The sequence below is a fragment of the Dama dama genome, chromosome 28, assembly GCF_033118175.1.
Source record: "Dama dama isolate Ldn47 chromosome 28, ASM3311817v1, whole genome shotgun sequence".
Taxonomy (NCBI): domain Eukaryota; kingdom Metazoa; phylum Chordata; class Mammalia; order Artiodactyla; family Cervidae; genus Dama; species Dama dama.
The window spans coordinates 42,495,304-42,514,462 of NC_083708.1; the positions used below are offsets into that span (position 1 = coordinate 42,495,304).

The following is a 19,159-nucleotide window of genomic DNA, read 5'->3' on the forward strand; positions in this document are numbered from 1 at the left end:
TAATAATAAAGAGTACCCTCTTTATTATTTCATCGTGAAGGATAGGGCAGTTAATGTCCCAGTGATACAAGGCATTGAGTACAGAGCAATCCCGTGTGTGACATTTCTTTCTAGCCACTAACTGTGTTTTGCTTTTTTTTCTGCATATGGCTGAGTTAGTCATTTCCATTATTGTTTTGTCTGCAATACAGTAAGGTTAATAATAAGTTCAGTCTGAAACTGTGTGTGTGGCTTCAAGAATTTGCTTAGAGAAAATTTACAACCTGCTTGAGCATTCAATTAAGTTTTACTGTGGAACAAACAAGCATTTTACTATATTACGTGTTTTACATCAATCTTTTGGTATTCTGCTTTCTGCAATTAGAAATAATGATGGAAATCTAAAAAGTTTATGCATTTGTGTTTTAATATAAAACCGTAAAGATGCTTTACTTGGCTTTCGGAGAAAGGTTGCTCTTGGGAGTTACATGATTTGAATGAATAAATAAATTTGGTAATAATTTGGATCATAGCCTGTTATAGTTCTTTAAGTATACTTGGCAGTAAAGATAATCAATAATAAAACTTGGTGAAAACGTTTAGACAGTTATTTCATCATACACTACAAATTAGACTAGCATAAGTGTATTGATAACAGTGAATGCTCATTAATAACAGGGAATGGTCATGTATTGTAATCAGTGGTAGAGAGAATACATTTTTGTATATGAGATGCAGTCAATAAATGTACAAATCTATAAGACTAGATTTATACTTGGTGGGCAGTAATCCATGGGGTCACAAAAGAATCGGACACAACTGAGCACACACACACAAACTCTGACCAGTACTTGAAAATATTTTTAGTGAACTCTTAGTGTTGTAGGAATACAAAGGTTTAGTTTGCAACGTTATTTTAAATAAAATTCCAAATCATCTCCTTATCATATCTTTTATTTATCTCTGGTCCAGTTAAAAAACTTTAAAAATAATGTATGCTTTCTAATCTACTGTTATTTTTTTGTAAGCCAAGTTTGGCAAGGTTCGCAAAGTTTTTTTCTTATGAATGTTGGTACCCTATATAAGAAAATGCAGAGAAACATATGTTGGATCAATGATTTTCACTCTTGGAGTCATGACCTGTAATTATTATTTGAATTTACAGCATGATTCCTCTTCTTAAAAAAAAAAATATATACACACACACACACACACACACACACACACCCATATGTACACACGGACACATATATGTGTATAAAGTTTAACTTATTTTGTTTTTATCTTTTTATTTTAATTTTCAGTTTCTTAGATTTAGGTGTAATTGGTGTGAAATATTAGTTTCAGGTTTTCAACATAATGAATTAATATTTGTATACATAGCAAAGTGAGCACCGCCACAGTAAGTCTAGTTAACATCTGTCATTTTACAGTTATAAAATTTTTTTCTTGTGATGAGAGTGTTCAAGATCCACTCTGATAGCAACTTTCAAATATGCAATACAGTATTATGAACCATAGTCACCATTCTGTATGTTACCAGTTGTAAAAGAACTAAAAATATTTACAATACTGGTTGAGTCAGCTTACATTCCCACCAACAGCACACATGGGTTCCCTTTTTCCTGGTGGCTCAGCTGTTAATGAATCTGCCTGCCAATGCAGAAAACCCAGGTTCGATCCCTGGGTCGGGAAGATCCCCTGGAGAAGGGAATGGCAACTCACTCCAGTATTCTTTTCTTTTTAAATTTACTTATCTTTTAATTGAAGGATAATTGCTTTACAGAATTTTGTTGTTTTCTGTCAAACACTCCAGTATTCTTGCCTGGAGAATCCCATGGACAGAGGAGCCTGGCGGGCTACAGTCCATGGGGTCACAAAGAGTTGGACACCACTGAGTGACTTAACACTTGGCCAACATTTGTTCTCTTGACAGTAGCCATTCTGACAGGTGTGAGGTGATACCTTATTGTGGTTTTGATTTGCATTCTCCTCATTATTAGCAATGTTGAGCACTTTTTATCAACCTGTTGAAAATGTATGTTCTGCCCATTTTTAAATTGGATTGATTGTGTTACTGTTGAGTTGCATGAGTTTTTGTTTATTTTTTGGATATTAACCTCTTGTCAGATAACATGATTTGCAAATATTTTCTCCCATTCAGTAGGTTGTCTTTTCATTTTGTTGAGGATTTCTTTTGCTATGCAGAAGTTTTTTGGTTTGATGTAGTTCCACTTGTTTACCTTTGTTGCTTTTGTTGTCAGATTGAAAAAGATTGCCAAGACCTAGGTCAGGGTATATGTGCATATATAGTTTAACTTGTTTTTGAGTGAATCTTTTGTTTTGAAGCTTAATATTGTATTGTTTTTGAGTGAATCTTTTGTTTTGAAACTTAATATTGTAATTCTCCTTCAGAGAACAGAAAACCCTAGTTGCTTCGTCAGTTGTCTCCTGATTGCTTTTCTCTAGAGCAGTGTTTCTCAAAGTGTAGACAGTGGGAAGCATCAGTGTTTCCCAGGAACTAAATAGAAGTGCATCCTAAACCGACCGAATTAGAAATTCTAGGGTAGACCCCAGCAATTCTTGGGTCGGTACCCCTCCAGGTGACTGCAACGCTCTGCTGTGTGAGAGCCACTGCTCCTGAGCAGGATTTCTCAGCCTCGGCACTCTTAGGTATTTTGGACTGGATAATTCTTTGATGCTGGGGTGGTGGAGGGGTACAGGATGTTTGGTAGCTTTCCTGGTCTCTGCCCACTCATGAGAGGCCAGTAACACACTTTTCCCCATTCTCAGTCATGACATTAAACAATGTCTCCAGACACTGCCAGATACCCCCTCAGCGGCAGAATCACTCCATTTGAGTATGCCTGCTGGGAGGGGTGATGCAGAATTAATGGGTAAAACTGTCTCTCCATTAGAGTAGCAGTGACTGTTTCCTGAATCCCCAAGTTCTGTCCTGGGGGCTTACAGCAGCCTTGTAAGATATGTTTGAAAGTTGAAAGCCGGGGCCAGTTTATGTATGAAGGTTCTCATCTGTTCCACCAGCTCAGCTCTGAGGACTGGTGTGTTCATTTGTTACAGTGACTCATGTAGGCTGTATTTGGAACTATATTCTTTAAACAAAAGGACTTTGACATATAAACAAATTAAAAAGTTATTTTAATCTGTTAACTCTTCTTGTGTGTAAACATAACCATGTGAACTTCTTATTGTAAACTTAGTTGTTTCTGGATGCTGAGGGTTATTTTTGCTGACATGATTGTTAAATGACAAATGAATCAACAGCATGCTGTCATTTCAGTAAGACTGTTAACATTTTTGGAGGTAACATGAGTCTTCTGTATTTTCCCTTTTTCTTCTGCTGTTGCCTTTCATCTCCCTCTCCTGTTTTCTCTATGGTACTTGACCTGGTACTGCATATGTTGATAAACACTTCTTTCCCTCTCTTTCCACTCTTAATTTAAACTTTTGCCTACTGTCTGACCAATTCTTTATTATTTTTCTAGGGCCTGAATGGCCAGATAAACATTTTCGCTCAATAGTCTGTAATTAATGCTGCCCAGTGTGTTACCTATTCCTAGGTACCTATTCCCTGCACTTTAAAACAAAGATCTAGAAATTACTTTATTGAGAATTTTAGAATTTCAGGCCTCTCCTTTTCCACTCTCCCAGTCCTATCCCTGTGACTTTGTTCACCCCATCTGCCTGTGCAGACCTGTTCTGACTAATGACTGTGATAATGAGCTCTAGCTGTCACAGTTCTCTGTATTTAAGATGTTTTTTCTGAACCAAAGAAGTAACTGCAGTTCTCTAACAGTGCTAATTTCTTATTATTCATTGTATGTCTCTTTTATTGCTTTAGAAACTGTAAAAGATTCAGAAATCCTTTTATGCCAAATTTTATGGCAAATTTTGGCATAAAAGGATTTCTGAATCTTTTACGCATTTAAATATTAAACTCTTCCAGTGTTTTAATTAGCATTCAGAGAGTTGCAAGATTTTAACCCAAATGCTAGAAAACTAGAAAAGAAGCAGCCCATAAAAAATGAGAGCTAAATAAATGAACTTGTATATCTAAGACACATAGTATTCAGTCAGGTTCTGATCATTATCTTCAAAAAGTGAAAGTGAAAGTCACTCAGTCGTGTCCAGCTCTTTGCGATCCCATGGACTATACAGTCTGTGGAATTCTCTAGGCCAGAATATAGAGTAGGTAGCCTTTACCTTTTCCAGGGAATCTTCCCACTCCAGGGAAGTTCAAAGTGGCTTCCTATTTAAGCAGCGTTTCTTCCCACAGGGTCCCTTTATGATCCATACTATCTTTGATTCCCTGGCTTTTCTACATCTAGCTTATTTCTATCTTTCTCAGTAGAGGAGTATTGGTAAAATATCCCAAATGCTATTTTTGATTGGAATTAATTTCCATAAAGGATTTAACCAGAAAGATTTCACTTTATTTCAAATTACTATAAGCCACACTCAGAACTAAACTACATGATATATGCCTCTTTTTCTTAAACTAGCTTCTTATTTTTGTTAATAAATTCAGATTTTTTTCCTACAAGTATATTAACCTGCACTTTTCACTTAAGGTGAAATTATTTTTATGTGGGTTTTTTAAACACTATGAAAACATTTTTGCAAGAAGAAAATTTATTGCTGTTTATTCACTCAGACTATATAAATAGCGTAGTAGGAGCAAGGAAGAAAAGACTGTTAGTGGAGATCTAATACCTGGAAAGCAGGGAGAGACAGGAGCAATTTGCATAGGCTCCTTGAGTAAAGGAGAAAGACTTTACATACAGAAGCTTTCCCCTAAAATTTTAATCATTTGTTTTGAGATGTTATATTACTCTCAGAATAATACTCTGTGGGATTCAGATATTTGAATTGTAAATGAATGAATTGAGAAACACTCATAGAATCATTTCAAACGTTAATAACTTTATTCTTGTTTCTACTGAAATTCTTAGACATCTTGATGAGCTTTTAGAATACATTGTCTATATTACTTATTACTAAAAGCTATTGAATACATTTAAAATAATAGTATTTAGTCTAAAATAAATTCACTATAGGAAGTAATAATGTAGTTTATAAAATATTGGGTGGGCCCTATTTTTTGAGGTATGTGTATAATTTTACAAATGAACTTTGTTTTGACAATGAATGAGTTGTTACAATAAATAAATTTGGTAGTAAATGCCACCTGAATAATCCTAGTAGCTGAACTTAAACCATGCTTGAATTTTCCAGTTTTAGTCATTATTATCCTTGTCTGCTTTTAAGAGGTAGTTCCTAATTGAGTGATGCTTTCAATTTTATCATGTTGAATTTTTTTTCCTCGTTCTCATTGAAAAATAATGTCTTAATGTACATGTTAAGTGGAAGTTGCATTTGACTCTTTGAGACCCCATGGACTACAGTCCATGGAATTCTCCAGGCCAGGAATACTGCAGTGGGCAGCCTTTCCCTTCTCCCAGGGATCGAACCCAGGTCTCCCACATTGCAGGCAGATTCTTTACCAACTGAGCTACAAGGGAAACCCAAGAATACTGCAGTGGATAGCCTATCTTTTCTCCAGCAGATCTTCCCGAGCCAGGAATCAAACCGGGGTCTCCTGCATTGCAGGCAGATTCTTTACCAACTGAGCTATGAGGGAAGCCCCTCGTACATGTTGAAGTAAATATTAAATATTTATTTCTGCAGCAGCTGCTGCTAAGTTCAGTTTGTAATCTGTAACTATCAAAGATGAAATTTGGCTAACTATTATACCTGGCACTACCCATGAATTTTGAAGTATAGGACTCAGGAGTTTTTGATAATATGAACATTCTATTCATTAATAGTTTCTCAGATTCCTGTTAATCATGTGTCATTGGATTGACTCAACCTTGAGTTTTAACAAACAAATAGTGCTTTTATTTATAGAAATGTAACTGAAAGTTTTCTGTGATATGGTAGCATCTCTGAGTCTACTGGCCCAGTGACCTCAAGCCTTTCATTTGCCTGCTTTGAGCCCCAGTTTCCCTCAGTAAGTTGCTTTGAAAGCATAAAATCCATTTAGGGTTTTAAAAGAACAGTTAAATTCTGTTTAGGTATGTTATTAATAAATATGATCTCTGAGGTTCTGCTATAATAAGAACCTGTGACTTTTCACTCTAGCATCACTTGAGTTGTTTTCCACTTCTTTAACAGCCTAACTTCTGACATGCTTTTTACTTAAGCATCTCTCACTTGGTCATCTAAATTAGAGAAGAAGAGGGTGGGGGGGATTTGAACCATCAAGCATTACTAATACACGATAAAAGACCAGTCAGACAGTCAGACCTATTAGAAATTGTGATAACTTTATGTACGTCAGTGACTTCCCCCCTACATATTAAGTGAAGGGGAAGATTCTGTGTACTTGTTTTATCTTTTGTTTTTATTCTCTACATCTCCCAGTACTCAATTAGGTACATAATAGGAGTAAATAAACACTTTGATAGATTTAACTCAACACACACCCTACAAAGTAAAAACTTGATTGAGTACACTGTTACTTCTATCAGTTGTTTTCTTTTTCCTTTTCTCTTTCTTGCCTAGAGTTAAACTAGAGATTCATAATATGAACTACTTGCAAGCTGGGGGCTTTTTTTTTTTTTCTTTTTTAACTAGTATTTTTTGCGGTGGATCTTCCTTGCTGTTGGGGCTTTCTTTAATTCTGGTGTTCTTTGAGGTGCATGGGTTTCTTACTGCGGTGGCTTCTCCTGTTGCAGAGCATGGGCTCCAGGCCTGTGGGCTTCAGTAATTGCAGCACAGAGGCTCAGTAGTTGGGGGCCCTGGGCTTAGTTGCCTCACCGCATGTGGAATCTTCCCCTGTCTCCTGCATTGAGGGGCGGATTCTTATCCACTGTACCACCAGGGAAGTCCCGGGACTTCTTTTAAAAAGAGATTTTTCATATTGCTGCCTTGGACAAATGTAATGGATTTGAAATAGAACAGAATTTACCTGGAATTATATTACATTTACTAAATTTCTGTGATGTCCCAGGCCTGGATATGCATTCTTAGTGATTCTTCACAAGAATTAGATAAACACGATCAACTTTTAAAATGAGAAAATGAGCTTACAGAGCTAGTAAGGAATGGAACCAGGATTTGATCCTAGATCTTTCATTCCAAAAGTCAATGTTTTTCCTGTTACATCTGGAGGCTGTTAACTCTGGCTGCATATTAGAATCATCTGGGAGTTTACAATAAGTACAGTTTCAGGGATTCTGGAGTGAGACCTTGATATTAGTATTTTTTCAAAAGCTCCTCGAGTGATTCAAGTGGGCCGCTAAAAATGAGAGTTGTTGCATTGTATATTGCATCCCCAGTGACCACTGGTGCCCCCCCCCCCACCTTTTCAATCTTTCCTTATTTGTCTGTGAGTAATCATTAATAAAATTTTCTCATTTACAGTTTCTTATCAGAAGCATGAGGAATTTGTGTTAGCATAAAGATAGAATATCCTGCGTAATAAACTTTACAAAGATATAGTGAGTATAATGTAGTATCTTTACTCTGTTGGTCTTTCAAAAATCAAAATAGATTTTTATTTTTGTCTTACGATTTTGGAGTGCTCTGATGAAGTGAAAATGGGCTTGGTAACAAGTTAAAGTTGTTTCTGGCTGTCTCAACTTGGGAAGTGATAAACTGTGATTCAACCTGAGAGAAAAAATACTTTCTCAGTTTATAGTCGTTTTGAAAGGTAATCTGTTTAAAAATTTATAGGTGATTTATGCAGGTGTACATTTCATTAATTAGTCTTGGCCTACCACTGTGCTATAGCTCTGTAAATCTCTTTTTGGAAAACAAGCTACTTTAAAAATTGTCATTTAGAGTCAGTGAAGACTTGAATATAATTGAAGGTCATTCTTCCATTTTTTAATTTTGAATCCTTTTTATGTTGTTACTGGCCCTGTTTGGAAATAAGTTTGAAGTAAATGTTTCTTAATAAGTTAGAATACAGTAATTGAATTATGTCTGTTAAAAATAGTCAGTTACTGGGATTGTTTTGGAAGACATTTAAGATGATGTAACTTGCAGTTATGGTTTACTGATTGATGATGTTGAAATTAAAATTTACAGCTCTGACTTTTTCAATACTTAGTAAGATTAGTTTCTTGTTTTGTTTTTTTTTCTTCTTAAGTTTCCAACAATATTTTTTAAACCATTTATAAAGTAACTAGTTTGGACTGGCTCCATTTGTAGATCTGTGCTATAAAGTATATAACTGTGAGCCTCTCATCTACCTAGATTAACAAGAAACCTCTTTTTTTTCCCCATCATGCTTATCTCCTCTCCCCTAACATTTTAAGACTTGTTAGGAGAGAGAGGGATTGAGAAGGAATGGTTATTAGATGGTAAAGTTAGGAGAGGTGGAATTCATGCCAGCCTGCCAAGACTGGAGGACCACTTGGATGTTCTTGGACCACCTTTCCTGCTCCCACCACTGTTTCATGATATGGCTGGAGATTGATGCATTGAAAATTGATGGCAGGTAAATGGCAATTAAGTTGTTCCCACAGAGTGAAAAGATAGGGCCTTACAGGGTAGTTGAAAGGGTTGGAGGGAGCGAAGGGGCTATGAAAGGAATCCAGTGTTGTAAAGGGTTACAGCTGGATTTCATTATGGCGCTGACTCTCCCCACCATGACTAGCAAAGGCCCTCAGTTGCATAACTTACGGGAGGCAACATTCACATAGAATTTCATGTGAATGTTGCAGACTCCGTGGTTGTGAGCCAGGCTGAACACTCCAACAATCTTGTGATGATGGGGTTTTGGCAGAACCACTTTTTCATACTGGTTTTGACCCTTCACTTACCTTGTTACTGAATCTGTGTGTAGAGGCTTGGCATCTTCTCTTGTTGAGAAGCCTAAGAGACAAAATGCTTAGTGTAGCACTGACTTTGTGCCAAGTACCGTTCTCGGTATTTGGTACATATGAATTCATTATTCCTTCCAGTGACTCTACAAATACTATTAATAATATCTTGATTTTACAAATGAAGACATTGATACACAAGTTTTAAAGTGTTGCTCAACTAGCCCAGCTATTAAGTGGCAGAGCAAGAAAGCAGACCCAGGCAGTGTGGCTCCGCGGCGTCTGCTTGCCCATTGTGCTCTGCTGCGTTTGCGATGCCTTTTTTGTTGCTCCACATTATCGAAGTCAGTCATGTGTTTAGTTGTTTAATCATTGAACAAACATTCATCTAGCATGTACTTTGTGCCAGGCGTTTTCTAGGGCTGAAGACAAAGGCCTTGCCCTCATAGAACTTATATTTTAGTTGGGAGACAGAGACATGTTTAGAAGAAAATAAAAAAATACTTCAGCTAGAATTATAAGGAAAGCCTTCCCTGAGGGGGTGACACTTCCATGGAGACTTGAATGGTGAGAAAGAAGCAGCTCAGTGAAGATGAGAAAAGTGAGGATTCCAAGCCTCTAACTGTGACACGGGAAGAAGCTTGGTGCTTTCCGGAGACAGAAAGGTAGCATGATCTCGGGCTTTAGTAAGTAAGCAGATTGGTAGACAGTGAGGTCTCAGAGAGATGCAGAAACCGTTGTATTCCAAGGGGGTGGGAGGGGGCTGAAAGGAACCTGCTTCCTGGGCAGGAAGTATTTTATCCACAGCGACGTGTTGGTTGCTTGTATGCAGTTCTGAGTGGGGTGCGGTCTGCCCCATTCATAGCCAGTAAGGAGATGCAATGGATTTTTTCTTTTTAATGACGATTCTAGTACTTAGCTTCAAATAATCATACTGTTGAAGTATATTACAAAGCATTATTCCTTATGGTCCCTTAGAAAAATGTTTGGAAATTTATTCATTCATGACATGATTTGATTTGTATGAAAAGCGCCTTCTGGATCTGTTTTGGGGATGCAGGTAGAAGAGTGGAGACCAGATAGGAGGCTGTCACAATGGTTCAGATGAGAGACGATAGTGGTTTAGGTGAAAGTTGTCACAATGAATATAGAGAGGATTACACTGTCAAAATATATATTGATTCCTCTCCTGATGCCAGTTTTCTAGACTGAGAGTTACAGCATCTTTACTCTAAGAGTCAGTCCCAGGAATTGTCTTTTTTAAAATAGCACTTCTTTTTTAGGGCAAAAGGGTATGGTAGTCCCTCCTTATTCATGGTTTTGTTTTCACAGTTTCAGTTTCCTGTGGGCATACATGGTCTGAAAATATTAAATGAAAAATTCCAGAAATAAACTATTCATCAGTTTTAAGTTGTATGCTGTCCTGAGCAGCATGATGAAGTCTCACTCTGTCTGACTTCAGCATGTAAAGTATAAAGGATGGTTCCAGGGTATCCACACTATGTTCTACCCTCCCACGAGTCTCATAGTATCTGTCACAGTTATCACATCAACATTGGGATTCCAGTACTTCTGTTCAGGTAACTCTTTTTTCACTTAATGATGGTCCCAAATTGTTAGTGATGCTGGCAACTAGATGGTCTCTTACTGTGCCTAATTTATAAATTAATCTTTATTATGAGTGTATGTACAGGAAAAAAGCATAGTACGTATGGGACTCATGGATACGTAGTGATGTCCACCGTTTCAGGTGTCCACTGAGGGTCTTGGGACATATCCCCAGTGGAGAAGGGGAGACTACTATAAATGTCTTCTCTCAGTTTATTCTGAGACAGTGAGAGGCCAGGTCAAAAATTTCCTCAGATTCAGATTCTATTGCTCTTTTGATTAGCTCCAACAACAGATTCCCCAGAGTACAATCCTGCTTCCAAGATGAGTGTTTATGAACAGAATTAAGTGCTGGCCTTAAGGATTGTTTCTCCTCTCAGCCTTATTACAGAGGCCAGCCTGCTTCTGTCTTCAGGATGAATTTTCAGGGGTCCTCGAAGTTTTCAAGGCTTCTTTGTTTTGATTAGGACCTCCCCGCCAGATATATCTCAGTAACTTAAAGCCTCAAACAGAAGGCTCATGGAAATGTGTGGGTGTGGCTCTGTTGAGCAGCATCTGAGCGCCAGTGGACGTGCTGCGGTGTGTAGATGCTCCCTCCCTGGATCAGCCTGTCAGTTCAGTTCAATAGCTCAGTCATATCTGACTCTGCAGCCCTGTGGACTGCAGCACGCCAGGCCTGCCTGTCCATCACCAACTCCCGGAGCCTGCTCAGACTCACATCCATCTAGGCATTGATGCCATCAGTTGGTCAGCCTGACTGTCCTGTTAATGTGTGACTCAGAGGACAAATGAGTTTGAGGATACAGGTCACTCATTTAACACACATGGGTTTTTTTGCCCTCTGATTTTTTTTCACAAAGATGTTTACTATATTACAGTGTGAAGGAACTGGGCTTCCCTGGTGGCTCAGACGGTAAAGAATGCACCTGGCAATGCAGGAGACCTGAGTTTGATCCCTGGGTCAGGAAAATCCCCTGGAGAATGGAATGGCAACCCATTCCAATATTCTTGCCTGGAAAATCCCCGTGGACAGAGGAGCCTGGCGGGCTGTAGTCCATGGGGTCACAAAGAGTCAGATACGACTGAGCAACTAACACACACACACACACACACACACGTGAAGAAATTAATTCAGATAGATCTATACTTGGATATGCTTTCTGTTGCAAAACTTGAAAGCCTCTGGTCAAAACACTGCATCTATCACATGGCCGCTTATAGTATTGATTTGAATAATACTGTTGATAAATCCATAATTTTCTGAAGAATGGGTTCCCTTCAGCAGTAATTTTCAGCCATTTGCTTTTCTCTTCCAAGAAAAGCTCAAAGCCTGTGTTTTATGAGCCGTCAAGATCTGACACTTAGTTAGGGTGCTATAAATCTATTCTTTTTGACATTACAGACTTGCAGGAAGTGGAATGGTATGCATGTGGGGGCCATTTCAGCCCTCCCCTATGGTTCTGTCCAAGCCAGCAATACCACAGTGCTGAAAGGAGGCTGGGGTGCCATCCTTCAGAGGACCTCCATGTCTCCCATGGGATCTTGTAAACAAATAGGTTATTTGTACCATTTGAATATTAAAAAGTTATTTGCCTTGAGTTCTTAATAAAGCTTAAGTGGAAAAACAGATACATCCTTTAAAATTGCCACTTTTTTCTGCAGCCTTTTCCCTGTAAGGAATGAAGAACACAAATTAATCAATTTATTTCTGTGCTGCTTAGGAAGATCTTGGTTTAAAATTGTTTCTCTGGATTTTTAAAAATTTCCAAGACCAAAATAAAAGCTTAATTCATTAGCGAGTGAAAAAAAAAATTGGTTGCCACCAGAGTTCTGAGAAATCCTATTTTTAATATCTTTTAAAAAAAGTGGATTGACTTTCTATAGCACAGGCCTTCAATTTTGTGATTGTCAATTGGGTAGCTATCCTAAAGGATTGTTAAATTAAAAATACAGAAACCAACCTAGCAGTCATATTCGTAATAACTCGGGTGAGAAGTGTATTAAGTTACCTTCTTTTCCGTTTTTCTTTGGATAAGCTAAGTGACTGCTAGTTTTAATTTTCTTCTGTCAATACTTAGTTGTTTGTTTTGTTTTAGAATTAGAACTCATTTGAAAACTCTTGAAATAGATGCACATTTACCTAAATTTACAGTTTAAAACATGAGTAGCTGAAGACCACCGAGCCTCTTTCACTTGTAGGTTCTGTTTTCATGGCAATAACTCAGTTCCAGTATTCAAAGTACTACTTGGTAACAAATTAATATGCACTTGATTCATTAACATGTAGGAAATTAACAGTACATCCTTGCTCCAACTTTATTTAATTATTGGCTAGGGGTTAGAAGAGATCCTACTGTTACAAAACCCAGTGTGAAAGACATTTGGTTATACACTTAAACTCAGCACTGATTTTCTTTTAATTTCTTTCTATTTGTGTCTTTCCTGTTAATAACTTTGACTTAGAAAAGTTAGATTATTTTTGGTTAGAATGTTTTTGATGTTATTGAGGAAATGCTAATCTTACGTAAGAACATATTATAAGACAAGTAATCTAATATAAATTAATACAGATCTTTTATTATGTCTTTATTCCTTTTAAACATAGTTATATCAGACTAGGTTCAGTCAGGAGATAGAAACCACACAAAGGGTTGAATAGATTGTTTTATATGTAGAATTATTACACTCTGATAAAAGAGTGACAGGATATATAAGAAAATCAGACCTGGTACCCTAGGGCTAAAGAGGAAGTTCACACTTCCCAGGAGCCCCTTCCCAGGACTGGGTTTCGATATCATTGGAGAAGGTATATTCCGGCACATTGGATTAGTAGAAAAAGTCTCTGTTTTGCCAGGCTGGAGCAGGCCTGCAGTTGCTGGGAAATCAGGAAAACCTGGAGTGTGGGCCACCAGCAGCAAGTGGCACGGGCAAGCAGAGGGAATGGCAGCTCTGGGAAGCTGTAGGTCAGGCACCCACATGGGCCTGCAGGGGAAAGCAGGGCACTGTTAGGGGACTGCGGTGTGCAGAGGCAGGCAGGAGCCACTTTCTCCTGCAGTGTCCTTCCAGTACTCTACTGAGAAAGTTTAATGTGATTGTCAAGGTAGTGTGTGTGTTTGTCACTTGGTCATGTCCGACTCTATGCCACTCCGTGGACTATAGCCCACCAGGCTCCTCTGTTCATGGAGTTCTCCAGGTAAGAATACTCGAGTGGGTTGCCATGCCCTTCTCCAGGGGATCTTCCTGACCCATGGTTCCAACCTAGAGATACTTAAAGAAATTGTGTTCATTATGCCATGTATATATTGAAAGCCAGATTTGGAGCTGAGAGTCAGTAAATTGATAATGTGCATAGTAATGTCTCTTTTTCCAGTTTACTTTTTTGCGATATAGGTATGTGCTTTTTACTATTTTTCTGTACTTCTTATTTGTGTTTGCTTTCCTCCTGTTGACATTTTGAGTCAGATAATTCTTGGCTGTGGAAGCTGTCCTATGCATTATAGTATGTTTAGCAGATCCGTGTCCTTCACCCACTAGATGTTAGTAACACGCACATATATTGGTGACATCCAAAAATATCCCCAGACCCAAGGGAGGCAAAATCTCCCCTGCTTAAGGATCCCTCCTTTAGCTCATTTCCCCCTCTCTATTAGAAACAGTATATATCTTTCATTAATAAAGATTTGCTTGTGGTTCTTAAATGTTTCATTTTAATAAGGAGGTTGTCTTAAATAATTACAAAATTTTATTTTTAGAAAAATTATTAGAACTATTTAGTCTGACTGTCTTTATTTCATCTGTAAGTGAATTATGGCAGAGTTTTCAGTTGGTTTATTTCTAATCACCTCGCTGGAAAAGGTCAGTTTTCATCCCAGTCCCAAAAAAAAGGCAATGCCAAACAGTGCTCAGACTACCACACAGTTGCACTCATCTCACACGCTAGTAAAGTAATGCTTAAAATTCTCCAAGCCAGGTTTCAACAGTATGTGAACCGTGGACTTCCAGATGTTCAAGCTGGATTTAGAAAAGGCGGAGGAACCAGAGATCAAATTGCCAACATTCGTTGGATCATTGAAAAAGCAAGAGAGTTCCAGAAAAACATCTATTTCTGCTTTATTGACTATAGCAAAGCCTTTGACTGTGTGGATCACAATACACTGTGGACAATTCTGAAAGAGATGGGAATACCAGAGCACCTGACCTGCCTCCTGAGAAATCTGTATGTAGGTCAGGAAGCAACAGTTAGAATTGGACATGGGACAACAGACTAGTTCCAAATAGGAAAAGGAGTATGTCAAGGCTATATATTGTCACCCTGCTTATTTAACTTCTGTGCAGAGTACATCATGAGAAATGCTAAGCTGGATGAAGCACAAGGTGGAATCAAGATTGCCAGGAGAAATAATCTCAGATATGCAGATGACACCACCCGAATGGCGGAAAGCGAAGAACTGAAGAGCCTCTTGATAAAAGTGAAAGAGGAGAGTGAAAAAGTTGGCTTAAAGCTCAACATTCAGAAGACTAAGACCATGGTATCTGGTCCCATCACTTCATGGCGAATAGATGGGAAACAGTGGGAATAGTGTCAGACTATTTTTTTGGGCTCCCAAATCACTGCACATGGTGACTGCAGCCAGGAAATTAAAAGACGCTTGCTCCTTGGAAGAAAAGTTATGACCAACCTAGACAGTTTATTAAAAAACAGAGACATTACTTTGCCAACAAAAGTCCGTCTAGTCAAAGCTATGGTTTTTCCAGTAGTCATGTATGGATGTGAGAGTTGGACTATAAAGAAAGCTGAGCACTGAAGAGGTGATGCTTTTGAACTGTGGTGTTGGAGAAGACTCTTGAGAGTCCCTTGGACTGCAAGGAGATCCAACCAGTCCATCCTAAAGGAGATCCGTCCTGAATATTCATTGGAAGGACTGATGCTGAAGCTGAAACTCCAATACTTTGGCTACCTAATGCGAAGAATTGACTCATTTGAAAAGACCGTTATGCATGGAAAGATTGAAGGCAGGAGGAGAAAGGAACGACAGAGGATGAGATGGATGGCATCACCGACTCAGTGGACATGAGTTTGAGTAAACTCTGGGAGTTGGTGATGGACAGAGAGGCCTGGCGTGTTGCAGTCCATGGGGTTGCAACGAGTCGGACATGACTGAGCGACTGAACTGAACTGAGTCACCTAGCTATTTCGTTGGAGGCCTAGGATTAGAATACAAAAATTTTTAATGAATAGTCATGTATTTAGTTCTGTTATTCATTCAAGAGCATATGTTATGCATGCACTGTAGTAGGTGCTAGAGATTTAATGATGAGGCAGTAGTAAAATTTCAGCAATGCATTAGAATCACTTTAGTTATCACATTCTTACTTGATACTTGATAGTAGAAAGATAATTTTTAAAAGATATTGAATGAATGATTGATTCATATATGAAAGGACTGTGGTTAAAGGAGCTACTCTTACCATTAAGATACAGTTTTGTGGTTCCAACTATTGAAACGGTTGTGGGCTTTGAATCAGAAGACCAAGAGTCTGGTTTTGGTTCTTAACGAAACTCATAACAGGCTGGACCTTAGTTGTCATCTGTGAAATTGCCCTGGACTGACTGGGTTCTAAATTCCATATGCTACCAGTTCTATTGTAGTATGAGTCTTTCCTCAGATTGGGATTAAAAATGAGACTAGAGAAGGCCTAGAGGCTGTCACAGTCATCTAGGACAGGGCTATAAGAAGAAACAAATAAATTTTGTTCTTTACATATAACTGTGATGGCTCAAGTAGTATGAATAGATATCCAGTAAATTGGGTTGAGATGAGTCTAGTAGTAGAGAATATGCTTTAATACAGGTTCATCTGAAATTCTGGAGTATTCATGTACTTTAAAGAGACTTAATTCTGAGATGAATTTCTATATATAAAAAATATCTTAAGGTAGAATTCTGGGTGAGTTCAAGGTGTTGAAAAAACAACACAGAGAATGGGAAAAAATAGTTGTATATTATTTACCAGATAAGGGGCTTATATCCAGAATTCATAGAGAACTATAATATTCTACAACAAAGAGATAACCCAATTAAAAAGAGGATGAAGGATTTGATAGATATTTCTCTAAAGAAAATATGTAAATGGCTGGTAAACAAATGAAAGTATACTTAGCATAATTAGTCTTTATTGTTGTTTAGTCACCAAGTTCTGTCTGACTTTTTTGTGGGCCCCATGAATTGTAGCCCGTCAGACTCCTCTGTCCATGGGATTTCCCAGGCAAGAATACTTGAGTGGGTTGCTGTTTCCTTCTTTAGGGGATCTTCCAGGCCCAGGGATCAAACCTGTATCTCCTACATTGGCAGGTGGATTTTTAACCACTGAATCACCTGGAAAGCCCATAATTAGGGAAATGGAAATCAAAACCATAAGGGGATACCACTTCACACCCACTAGAATGACTGTAATGAAGATGAACAGTAACTTGTTGGCAAGTTTGTGGACAGATCAGAACCTTCATACGTTGTTGGTAGAAATGCAAAATGGTGTGGCCAAAACAGTTTGGTAATTCCTCCAAGCGTAGTTACCATGCGGCACATAAACAGTTACTTTATAACTCAGCAATTCCATTCTTACGTAGTGTACGCAGGAAAATTGAAAATATGCATCCACACAAAAACTTTTATGTGAATATTCATGGTAGCATTATTCATAATAGCGAGAAAGTGAAAACAACACAAATGTCCACGAACTGATAACGGGTAAACAAAAGGTGGTATCTCCATACAACGAAATATAATTTGGTCATAAAAATGAATGAAGTTCTGATACATGCTGCAACATGAATAAACCTTGAAAACATAGTAAGAGAAGAAACAAAAAAGACCACATATTATATGACTCCATTTATATGAAATGTTTGGAGTAGAATAGAGATTAGTGATTTCCAGCAGATGAGGGGAGGGGATAATTATTAATGGATATGGGTTTCTTTTGGGAATGATGAAAATGTTCTGAAATTACATGTTAGCAACTCATTGTATTTAAAAACACTCAGTTATATATTTCAGAAGAGTGAATTTTATATAGTGTATGAATAATATATCAGTAAAGTTTGTTTTTTAAAAATCAAGCCTGACATTTTAAAAAGGAATTGTTTAATCAGTCTGAGATTAAAAGTGCAACTGACAGTTATTTCTCAAGTGTCAGTTTCACATTTCTTTCAAAGCCTGTCCTATAATCTTATGTTTTGCTGTTTAACATGTACTGTATTTGGCATTTTTACTTTATTTCCTTAAATAAGTTCTGGTTAAACTTTAGGTCACTGGAAGCTGTGCTTTTATAGTTTAGACAGTAGGAATAAGATCAAGGGAATCAAGACATTCATCAATCCCTGATGTTTTTTGCCATGATACCCCAAGTAGTCATAATCTGTTTAGGGTTTCTCTTATGAGAAAAAATGTCTAATAAAAATATCTAGGAAGAAGAAGCAACAATAATGTAGAAAAAATTAATTTTATATCTTGCTTCATGTTTAGTTATGGAAAGGTAAGTTTAAGAAGAAATAATATATAAATAATGCCCTTTCAGAAATTTCTATGAGAATGGATGTTTAACAGTTTTCATCTCTTCGTATGAGATATTAAATTACAATATACACCTTTAATAAATAATTTATCGTTACAGACAGATTTGACCAGTTTTGGGCCATCAATCGGAAACTCATGGAATATCCTGCAGAAGAAAATGGATTTCGTTATATCCCTTTTAGAATATACCAGGTAGGAAGTAACATCTTTAACAATACCAACTTATGAAAGCCTTGAACATCTTACTTCTTTTTTTTTTTTTAATTTTTGTTGCCATTTTATACATATATATATATTTTTTTCATTTATTTTTATTAGTTGGAGGCTAATCACTTTACAATACCGCAGTGGGTCTTGTCGTACATTGACATGAATCAGCCATGGATTTACATGTATTCCCCATCCCGATCCCCCCTCCCACCTCCCTCTCTACCGAATCCCTCTGGGTCTTCCCAGTGCACCAGGCCTGAGCACTTGTCTCATGCATCCAACCTGGGCTGGTGATCTGTTTCACTATAGATAATATACATGCTGTTCTCTCGAAACATCCCACCCTTGCCTTCTCCCATAGAGTCCAAAAGTCTGTTCTGTACATCTGTGTCTCTTTTTCTGTTTTGCATATAGGGTTATCATTACCATCTTTCTAAATTCCATATATATGTGTTTGTATGATGTAATGTTCTTTATCTTTCTGGCTTACTTCACTCTGTATAATGGGCTCCAGTTTCATCCATCTCATTAGAACTCATTCAAATGAATTCTTTTTAATGGCTGAGTGATATTCCATGGTGTATATGTACCACAGCTTCCTTATCCATTCGTCTGCCGATGGGCATCTAGGTTGCTTCCATGTCCTGGCTATTATAAACAGTGTTGCGATGAACATTGGGGTGCACATGTCTCTTTCAGATCTGGTTTCCTCAGTGTGTATGCCCAGAAGTGGTATTGCTGGGTCATATGGCAGTTCTATTTCCAGTTTTTTAAGAAATCTCCACACTGTTCTCCATAGTGGCTGTACTAGTTTGCATTCCCACCAACAGTGTAAGGAGGGTTCCCTTTTCTCCACACCCTCTCCAGCATTTATTGCTTGTAGACTTTTGGATAGCAGCCATCCTGACTGGCGTGTAATGGTACCTCATTG

General features: G+C 37.8%; 1 protein-coding gene across 5 annotated transcripts in view; it reads left to right on the forward strand.

The window, feature by feature from the left end:
• The window catches only part of ATG5 (autophagy related 5), a 116,136-nt gene that overhangs the window by 49,655 nt on the left and 47,322 nt on the right, over positions 1-19,159 (forward strand). For all 5 annotated transcript variants that reach the window (XM_061131440.1, XM_061131442.1, XM_061131443.1 and 2 more), the window contains one exon: positions 18,116-18,210. In XM_061131440.1, the coding sequence (XP_060987423.1) occupies positions 18,116-18,210 (95 nt within the window). The remainder of the gene's footprint in view (positions 1-18,115; positions 18,211-19,159) is intronic.